Source organism: Rhopalosiphum padi, chromosome 1, assembly GCF_020882245.1.
Source record: "Rhopalosiphum padi isolate XX-2018 chromosome 1, ASM2088224v1, whole genome shotgun sequence".
In the NCBI taxonomy this organism is placed as follows: Eukaryota; Metazoa; Arthropoda; class Insecta; order Hemiptera; family Aphididae; genus Rhopalosiphum; species Rhopalosiphum padi.
The window spans coordinates 19114545-19125530 of NC_083597.1; the positions used below are offsets into that span (position 1 = coordinate 19114545).

General features: G+C 26.7%; 2 protein-coding genes across 2 annotated transcripts; one reads left to right on the forward strand and one right to left on the reverse strand.

The window, feature by feature from the left end:
* Positions 1 to 581: 581 nt before the first annotated feature.
* Positions 582 to 5751, reverse strand: LOC132932239 (uncharacterized). Its single transcript, XM_060998512.1, has 8 exons — positions 5299 to 5751; positions 5056 to 5226; positions 3028 to 3139; positions 1873 to 2038; positions 1647 to 1815; positions 1410 to 1587; positions 1202 to 1341; positions 582 to 1130 (listed from the first exon to the last, which is right to left on the reverse strand). The coding sequence occupies exons 1-8, from the start codon at positions 5395 to 5397 to the stop codon at positions 1008 to 1010; spliced, it is 1158 nt and encodes a 385-aa protein (XP_060854495.1). The 5' UTR covers positions 5398 to 5751; the 3' UTR covers positions 582 to 1007.
* A 405-nt stretch (positions 5752 to 6156) lies between these two features.
* On the forward strand, positions 6157 to 9693 carry LOC132932240 (dehydrogenase/reductase SDR family member on chromosome X-like). Its single transcript, XM_060998513.1, has 6 exons — positions 6157 to 7096; positions 7181 to 7288; positions 7586 to 7750; positions 8472 to 8682; positions 8781 to 8976; positions 9043 to 9693. The coding sequence occupies exons 1-6, from the start codon at positions 6982 to 6984 to the stop codon at positions 9226 to 9228; spliced, it is 981 nt and encodes a 326-aa protein (XP_060854496.1). The 5' UTR covers positions 6157 to 6981; the 3' UTR covers positions 9229 to 9693.
* The last annotated feature ends 1293 nt before the right edge of the window (positions 9694 to 10986 follow it).

A 10986-nucleotide genomic window follows, 5' to 3' on the forward strand; every position in this document is an offset into this window, starting at 1 on the left:
TTGTTCATGTTACAATGAAAAAATTCCATGATTTGAGTATCGTAGAAAAATTAAGTCCTTAGAGGTTATTTTATTATTTTCTATATTTAAACAGAAAGTTACATAGTAGCTTAAATTTCAATAAATATTTTTTATGTAAACAAGTATTTTTATTATTTATTGGGATCATTCGCCTTATTAACTCAAATTGTCTGGTCCCTAAGTGTTTAATATGCGGCAACCACTTAATAATTATTCAGTAGGATATTTGGTCGCATACTCAATAAAAGGTTCAAAATGATGATGCTGGTCACCAGGATAGTTCTTTAACTTATTAATTTTAAAAACTATTAATTCATTATTTTAACATCCCCTACACAACATTACTACTACACCCAATATACTATGTGTAGTAGGCTGTGACTAAATAAATGTATTAGTGCATTTAATGATATAAATTATAAGGGATGCTTCAAAAACAGATATAATATGAATCCATCACAATATTAAATGTACAAAACATAGTTCATACTTATAATATAAGTCTATACAAAATAGTGTTCATAAGGTATCATACTTAAAAATAAAATAATAACACAGTATTTAAATGACATAATAAAAGTAGATTTAATGTAAAAATTGATTCAATCTTTCATTTTAAAAATATATATAGAAAATATTTTAAACGTACGAACTTAAAACAACAATATAAGCGTAATACAAAATCAAAGCGATTATTAAAATATATGCATTATACATATATAATATATATATGCATTATATAATCTATATTCTTAAAAATCTTGTACTTTTAGATTTATCACACTTAAATAATTAAATATATTTCCAAAAAAGTTGTGTAAGTAAATTAAAAATTATCAATTATACTCTTGAAAATCAACACTTCATCACCTGTTTAAATAGGATCCATAATAAACGAAACCAACTTTTGGAAAATATATTTTACAGATTCTAAATTTTATATTATATTTTAATATAATTTAACAGAAAAGTAATGAACCTTATTTTCAAATTTGAGATCCCAGACGTGGCCTAGGTAGTTCTCCAAAAATTCTATCACCATGAACACTTTTTGCTAATGCTTTTATACTAGCAGCAATATCCATTTTATGTCCAGTATCTCGTCCAACCTAATTAAATATAAAATGTTATAGTTAGTTATGGTATTTTATTGTTTTTAGTAATTAAATTAATTAATTACTGGAATACGAGGATTAACATCACTTGGAACACTGCCACTATGGACCATAAATCTGGGTACATCTACTGGTAGAGATACAGCCATATCTAATTTCTTGTGATGCGGAATGTAAATACCTTCATCATGGCTTCCAGATTCTCCTGTACAAGCATTTATCTTTTATTAATAAATGAAAAACATAAATTTAAATGTTTAAATCAATTATTACCTTCAGATTCAGAAAGATCATCATCAGAAGCACAATCTATCTGTAGGTTTTCCATGTCTTCAAGGGGAAATAATCCTTCTGCATCAAAAGATGCTGGAGGTAATCCGCTATCATTACTTCCCCCAACTGTAGGTTTTTTGATTAGAATTGGTTTTGATGATATACTATTTTCATTACCCTAAATAAGTTTATGGTTAGAAATTATTAAACAATTAATATAACTTAAAAAAATATTACCTTAGTATAAGGTTTAAATGTAAAATCCATTAAATTCATTGTTGGATTATTTTTGAGCGTAGTAATTGTTGGTTTTGGTAACTGTTGTATAGGAGATGACATTTTGTTATTGCTTGTTCGAGCAGGTAAATTTTCAAATCTAGGCTTTTTATCTTTTTCAGATATTATCCTAAAAACATAAATATTGTATAGAAATGTTTGAAAATGAAAATTTAAAATATCATACCTAGCTAAAGTCTGATAATCATTTTGAGCTTTAGTTCTAAATTCTTCCAAAGTTGCATATTGATTTTCTGTAAATTTTCTTATTCTATCTTCCACAAGTTTTGTTTCTTTTTCGACTATTTCACTCATTTGTCGTTGCAATGCTTTGACTTTTGGGGGCACCATACCTATTTTAAATTAAATTAACATAGTTAGAATCAGATAGGTAAAATAATTTACAGTGTATTTATCATATTTTGGATGAATTGCATTGATTAAATTTATAAATAATAACACATATTACGAAAAGTAAAGTAATACCTAACCTAATAGAAGTATATTAAGAGCCAGATTAAGGATCAGAGCCGTTCTGGAGCAATTTATATTTTTTACTTCTTATCATCAAGGAGCTATTAAAATAACATAAATTTCATGTATAATTTTATATAAATAAATGAAAGATGCCGCTTTGGACTAAAAGTTGTTTTTCAATCTGTGTTAATCTGGCCCTGGGTATATTATAGATATGTAAGCAATTTATAATTTAAATCATTGGCTGTATTAAAATTTAAAATAATAAAAAATAATTTATTATTTATGTGCCATCATCAATTAAAAGATCATTAGAGTATAAATAGCTTTTTTGGATTATAAATAACAACTTTTAAATAAAGATTTATTAATATAAATAGTTGTTATGTTAATTCTTATGGTCAATAGGAGACTGTTATTTTAAATTGCTTAAAAGTATTTTTTTATCATACAAAGATTTTTCAATGTTGGGAAAAACCAATTGGGATATACTTAAGACAATAGTAGGTATACATTTATGAAATTCATTAAATACATTTTATTGTCATTGTTATTTAAAAAAGTAATCAAGAGTATATTTTTATGATTTTATTTTAAAATTTGTAAAACTTAACAATGATTTTATTTTTTTACTTGATCAATTTTTATATGACACCATACATTAATGTTGTCACAAATGTACAATAAGTGACCATGTGAAAAATTAATTATGTTATAAGAATTAAAACATTTAAAAAGAAAAAAAATGTTGATGACAATATCATAAAGATAACAAATTGCTTAATTACATATTTTATAATTAAACATGCTAAAAAATTGCATCTTCCGTTCTATGCTTAGAACAATAAAAAAAAAAAATACTTACCCGATAAGCGAGGAGAATATAATTGATTAGAATCAGTCAAATTAATAACAATTTCATAAATTGGTGAAAAGCACACTGAGTTTTTTAACTCTTGTATTTGTTTTGGATCAGTCTGTAAATAATAAAAATGAATACAATTTTAAATAATTAAATGAGTATGGTTGAGATAATGAAAACAATTTTTATTAATTATGAAGTATGATTAATAATTTTAAGAAGAAATAGTATTATTATGTGTAATAGAAGTACATTTTTTAAGAATTAAATAAATGTACGGATTAAGTTCTTAATAAATTTAAATATTTTTTTTTTTTTAATTGGATATTGTTCTGAAAAATATATCTAGGTTTAAGATTTTAAAATGTTCAATTTATTTTTATTGAAACTCATTTAGGCAGTGAAAATGGTGAATCAAGTTTTATTTGATCTACTTATTAACTAACTGATAATAGTTTAGTTTTAGTATAAACTAAATATAAATATATATTTATCATTTTTTATTTATTAACTTAAGTTTGACACTAGACTGAGGCATACAAGTTGCCATCTCTTAAATGATTTCACTGTGGTGAAATCCTATTTAAATAAACAAATATTTGATTCCCACACAGAACTATAGCTTTTGAAACTAAATATTTAGAAATAAGTATAAATGTATATAGAAGACTATAAGAGTAGGTATCTCAACTCTTCTCACCTACATCTATTCTATATTTAGACTACCTTATTTCCCAACCACTTGGTAATCAGCACTCATTCTAACTATACTTAAACCAGGCAAACAATCTAATATGACCCAATATTACAGATCAATCAGTCTGCTACCCACGTTAGAACATTTTTTTAAAAAATCTTCTTCTCAAGAGACTTACGACTACCGCACTCAAACAAAATGCCCTTCCCAGCTTTCAATTCGATTTCCAAGCCAAACATGTAACTTTCCACCAACTCAACCACGTAGTGAGCCACATTGCTATATTTCTTGAAACAAAAAAATATTGCTCGAGGCTTTTACTGGACATAGCTTAAGCCATTGACACAGTCTCGCACAACAGCTTAATCAAACTCAAAAAAATCTTTCCGGCACCATATTATTTACTCCTAAAATCATATAAAAAATAACAGAACATTCAGCCCATTTCAAAACCTGATATTACAGCATAGAAATCATTTTAGCCGGTGTCCCTCAAGGAAGCGATATTGCTTTTTCTTCTACATATTGTTCACAGCTGACATTCCTACAAATGGTTAACACCTTAATAGGGACCTATGACGATAACACTACAATCCTTTTATAGAGTCAAGACCCCTTGAAGCAAGCAACCTACTTCAAAGCCATTTAAATAGCTTATCCCACTAGCTCAAATCACGGAAAATTAAGATCAATGACTCTAAATCTTCTCATGTCACTTTCTTCTTGGCCCTGGTAACTGTTCTCACATAAAATTTGAACAATAAAGGTGATGCATGAGTTGCAGGCATAGATGTTAATGAAATTAATTTAAAATTAAAAACAATATTAAAAAATGCTTAAATCTCAATATCTGAGTAATTTGCTTATACAGGCGCAATAACTCAAATTTTTATTTATACCCCTAGAAATATAAATTTGAGTTAGATATCTCAAAGCAAATTTTTATCTCCCTACAACTTCGAGTTATCGCGATTCAACTGTATTCCTGAACTTTATTTTTTTAGATTTCTTTGAAAAAGTAAAGAATAATTAAATAAAATTTATATCCCAGATAAATGATGTACTATATTTTTTAAATTATTTTTTGTTCTGTTGTTTTTCAGTCCAATAAAAATAATAATCTGTACTTAAAATCTTTTAGTACCTAAGCAATAAGCATAGTATTTAATAATAAATAGATTTATTATTATAAAGTTCTATACTAATATGATAATATATTATATCTATAAGATTTACCTAAATTAGTTTTAAACCAACAATTTTTACTTTCTTGGTTTAATGAAAATTTAAATAGTAAACCACAAATTATTGAACCTATGTGTCATTAATCTTACCAATAATTCGGGACTTAACAAAATTGTCTGTATGTTTTTATCCAAAGATACAGCATAACACAGCATATCACAGTTGAGACATTTGTATATAGACCACCCAAAGGCTCGTTCTTCGAGAATCAAACAGTCTTGGTGCTTTGTGACAGCAATCACTTCACAACATAGTAACTCCTAAAAGAAAAATATGACAGTTGCAGCTATGATCGGCGTAAAAAATTCGAATAGGTAAAAGTCGATTTTTACCTTTGAAAAGAAACCGCCGCCCATCAAACGTTTATCAAATTTGATCGGATCGTCTTTGGTCTCAACATGGATGTTCAGACATTTGCACGACACGATCATTTTTGACGAGTTCTGAAATTCGTTCCTACCGAGCCGTTTGTCTTAAATAGGTGTACCGGTGAGTACAGGCAGCCGGATTCAACACCCCGAGTTCCTTTTGAGGATACTGCCGAGAACAAGATCGTACGGTAAACGGATAATAGAAATATTGATCACTTTATTCTTTTCAACGGAACTCGTTCATCAGTGATGAGCGGCGTTTTGTTTTTTAGTAAATTTTTTTTTAAACAAAGGATGATCAAATTTTGGTTATAATGAAATGAAACAACAACAAAAGAGAGAAAGGTACAAACAGATGATCAAACAGCTGTTGAGCGGTTCTCAACTTTTCAATTCTGATCCATCTGAAATTAAAATCAAAATAGTAAATAGCAAAATTATATCTATAATCTATATTTCTGTGGTAAAGTACAGTGTAGTTGACCGTGGTAGTAGTTGACTATATTATCGTAATATCGTGTAGATTGCTGGCTAAAGCGTAGCCAACTGTACGATATGATTTTACACATTATTATTTATTAGAATGTATTTAATATTATACAATAATATACAGAATGATTCATATAGGTAATATTATTTTATTTTGAATTTTAAAATGTTCAAGTCACACTAGACACAGATATATAAATAAAAGTATTAAACCATTTAAACCAATTAAGAAATTAAGTTTAATATACATATATATATCTGTGGTTCAAGTATACTCTAAGACTACGTTTTTAAAAAACACTTGAATACTTTAATAAGTGCTTGGATTGTTTATGTCATTAGCTATTGGGTATATGTAGCGATAAATACTTTTTTTTCAAATGAAAACCACCTTTATACTAGATACTAGATAAAAGTGCAAAATAATTTGAAAAATTGAAAAAGGAAAAGCAGGTAACCTTTCTGTTTTACTACATACAGTAAGTTGCTGTCGCCTGTCGGTGTTGGGTGTATCGAGATTCGAGTCATTGGGAAGTTGCGATTACGGTCAATTGACAGCAACAATATACAGCTTAACTAGCTTAAACCTGTTCGGTGTTCCTAATTGTATTTTATTTTTTTATATTATAATTTATATCGCTATGAGAATAATAAAATTCGCTATAAAATTTTAATTTTTAATTTTTATCTGAGATTTGTTATTCTTCATTATTTAAATAAATTCATGCTCGGCGAATCACTGTATATATAATATTATTACCAACATGCCGTATATAAATGTGCTATACTCCTAACTATCATTTGTCCTAAATATATGATTAGAAATTACTATTTACACATTTACACAGTTCACTGACTCACTGTTCACAGTGTTCACACTATCACACTGTATTGATCCGAATTGTACCTATTTTATTACTTTGGCTTTCATACTTTTCATATTTAAATTTAAACGAACAATTTCTCTGGTGAAAAGAGAAAGTTTTTGTATTATTACTGTTATTGAAAGGATAAAACCATTAAGACCTATAAATTATAGTAATATAATTATTAATTTACTAATATAACATGGAATATTCTCAGTGATAAAAGTTAATACTTAGAGTTTGTTATTTAACATTTTTTATTGTCTATAAAAGTACAATAAACAAAAAAATGTTTCAAATTCTGTCAACATATTTTAAAATAATACAATACCAGATTTGTTATTATTTTATGGGAATATTTGCTGTTCTTGATGATTTAAAAAATCGTGATAAAAATAAGTTAGGTAAGACTATAAATTTAAAGTATTTAATATAATTTTGTAGCTATTAAAAAATCATATTTTATTTATATTTTTTTTTCATGTAAGAAATTGTTAACAAAAAAGGAAAAGTAGCTGTTATTACTGGAGGTGCTCGAGGTATTGGCTTGGAAGTAGTTAAGAAACTAGTTCAATGTGAGATGCATATCGTAATTGGTAATTTTAATTTGCTATTAAAAATTTATTTAATATTGGGATGAATTTTTAATTTATATTTATATCAATATTTCAACAATTTTTGTTCATTTATAAAGATGTGTAAAAAATGAGTACAATTAAAGGATTTAAACCCTGATCCTGTACAAAGTATTTTTTTAATAATTTAACTTTTTTATGTTTACCTATGTAAATTATATATAAAGATTAGAAATTAGGCCGAAAGTCTGTAATCAAAAAAATAACCTAATTCTGTTTTGATATAATATACATTTTTATATTATGATTAATTTTTAGGATGCCGCAATGTGAAGGCGGGTCAAAGAATAATCCAGCAGCATATTACGCCTGATGCATCTATTGAAATTCATGAACTTGATCTTAAATCATTTACTTCTGTAAAAAGTTTTGCAAAACAAGTATTATACAATCATGACCAAATCCATATACTTGTAAATAACGGTAAACTTTATAATTTAAGTTATTATTTACTATTATTTAGTAATTATTTATATAAATTAGTTTATAGATAACTGTTAGAGACAAAATAATGATTTTACTAAAACTACATTAATATCCATATTATAGCATAAGAGATATTCCATAATTATTAAAATATTTAAAAACCATTTAAAAAATTGAGATTCTATTGCATCCTCTAGCATTTTCCTGAATACAGGTCCATATAGAACCAGTGAGTTATTAAGTTACTCTTGATTGGCCTGATTGTATTTTAGTTCAACTTCATTAGTCTAATCTATTTTGACAGATTTTGGGCTAGTAAAAGTTTTAAGACTTGATGGGTTTGTGTTGCCCTTCCGGCTGCTCTGGCAGTAGCTATACCATTTATGATGAAAACTGGATTTAAAAATAAAATTAAAGTATTAAAATTTAAAATTCTGAACACAATACCATTTTTAGAAAAATTATCTGCTAAAATTTCCTGAAGAAAAGGGAGATTCTTGTTTATAAAACAGAAGCTTGTATCTCCATAGGTCACTCAAGTAGTATAAAAACATCTTAAGATCTTGAAAATATGATTTTTAGATATATTTAAAAATTAAAAAAATCAGATTTTGAAAACTTCATTGATGAAGAAAAACGGGATGCTCACCTCTTTTTCTTAGTTAATTGACCCGTACATTTATAATTTACTTTAATTATATTTTTATTTATGTTATAGCTGGTGTTATGTTTGTACCGTATGAAATGTGTGAAGATGGTTATGAAGCACACTGGACTATAAATTACTTGAGTCATTTTTTACTAACAGAATTACTATTACCAGCTCTAAAAATGTCAGGTTCGACAAATGAACATGCAAGAATTATAAATGTATCCTCTTGTGCTCATGAAGCTTCTCCGTTAATTAATTTTGGCTCAATAAGTAACAGGTTAATATAATTATAATTATTAATACAGTTAATTCAATTTAAAAATTTTTTTTTTTTAAGTATACTAATAATTCTATTGTATGTTCTTACATTTTTAGTCAAGGTTATATTACAAATGCAGCTTATGCAAAGTCTAAACTAGCTCAAATAATGTCAACTAAATATTATAATAAAATATTAGCAAATACTAATGTTCAAGTTTTTGCTGTACATCCTGGTATAGTAAATACAGAGTTATTTAATGGGACATTATTGAAAATGACAATGCCGTGGATATTGAGCTACATTTGCAAAGTAAATTATAAATACTTTTTTGTTTGTTTCTATAATATTTATATATAATATACTTTTTAATTTTAGACCCCAGAAGAAGGGTCACGAAGTGTTGTTTATGCTTGCATTTCTCCTGAATTAGAAGGTTGTGGTGGTTACTATGCAAATTGTCAATCTGCAAAAAATTTACCATACGCTGATGATGAAGAGACACAAAGAAAACTTTATGATACATCCATGGTTATGATAAAACATTTTTTAATAGAAAATTAATGATTTTATTTTTTAATTATTTATTTATATTTAATCTTATGTTTAAAATTATATATGTTTTTTAATATCATAAAAGACTGATTTAATACTAAAAAATTATATTTATACATAAATATATATTATAGTAAAATTATAATAGTATCTAGTATAATACTTCAAAAATAATAGTTAATAAATCTTAAGTATCTACTTGTTTTAATTATTAAAATCATTGAAATAATATAGTTTATATTTATTTACTATTGCATTTTCTCGGAACTTCCTATTTATTATTATAAAATATTATTTCTTAAATTCAAGTAAATAATTGTTCTAATGCACAGTAAGTGTCGAGTGAAGTCATAAACGCTGACTTCATGAGGGCAACAGTGGCAATCGTCCCCATACTTAAATTATAACAAAAGTAAACTGTATAAATAGTATTTTGCTTTAGTGTAATAAAATTATTTGATTATTATTATATAATTTATTTCTAATGAGTTTTGACATGGAAATTTTCATCTAAACAACTTACTGTCTAAGTATGACTAGAGATAAAATACGATTTAATTTAATTAAAAAAGATTTTATTTTCATAGAAAAATAGGTGCAAGAAAAGAAAGCATATACAGAATTTAATAAGAGAAGCAAATCAAGATTACGTAGGTCAAAAAACTTTTAACCTATACAGAAACATAAACATGCTAAGTAAGAATTACAATCAACCGGAGAAATTTCTGAGGAACCTAATCGTAGAGGACAGAATTTCTAGAAAACTTTTAAAAAACAGTGGAAGCAAACTTACAAAACATATTTATTTATTGGGAAAAGAAGGTAATACTTAAGGATTGGAAATCTGCAATTATATGTCCTATATATATATATATATATAATATATAAGAAAGGTGATAGACAAGTGAGCAATAATTATAGAGGTATTGTGGTACTTAATGTCACTTATAAAATATTGTTAAGCTGCATTTTAGATAGAGTTGACGGTCTTGGGCTGAGAAATTATTAGGTGATTACCAAACAGGCTTTAGAAATAACAGATCAATGGTCAACCAAATATTTATATTAAGATAAATTTTACAAAAAATGCGGAAATACAATAAAGAAGTACATAATATATGCTATTATTGCTATTTATACACTTTAAGAAGCCCATAATTGCATTCACAGTGAATTAGTGAATCCTTAGTATGCACACTCGAACAATTAAGTCTTCCACTGAAAGTTGTCAATCTCATAAAAGTTAGTATTATGAACACAGAAATAAAAGTGCAAGTTAGAAATTCCTCATCTACTACTGCCCAAGTAACAACAGGATTAAGACAAGGCGACGCATTATCACCAATATTATTTAACATAGCACTAGAAAAAGTAATTAGAAACTGTAGCTAAGGTCAAAGAGAAATAGAATTAGGTGAAAAAAAGATAGGAGTACAGGACTTCTAGCTTATGACCTGGTGATACTAGCAGAAAATAAAGAAATGCTTGTTCAACAAACCCAAGAATTATTAGAAACAGTAAAAAGTGTTGATTTGGAAAATGAGGAAAAACAGAGTATATGTTAGCGCATAGAACACCTCTGCCAGAAGAAGCTCACTGGCACCTGGAAGTGAGAATGTACAAGTTTAAAAGAGTAAAAGAGTTCAAGTAAGTAACTAGGTACACTTATAACTCAGAACAATTGAATGCAAGGGGAAACAAAAACAGGAAATAGATCGAAAAGTTGGATCACTTATATACTTATTACTTAGTACAATTTGGCACTCC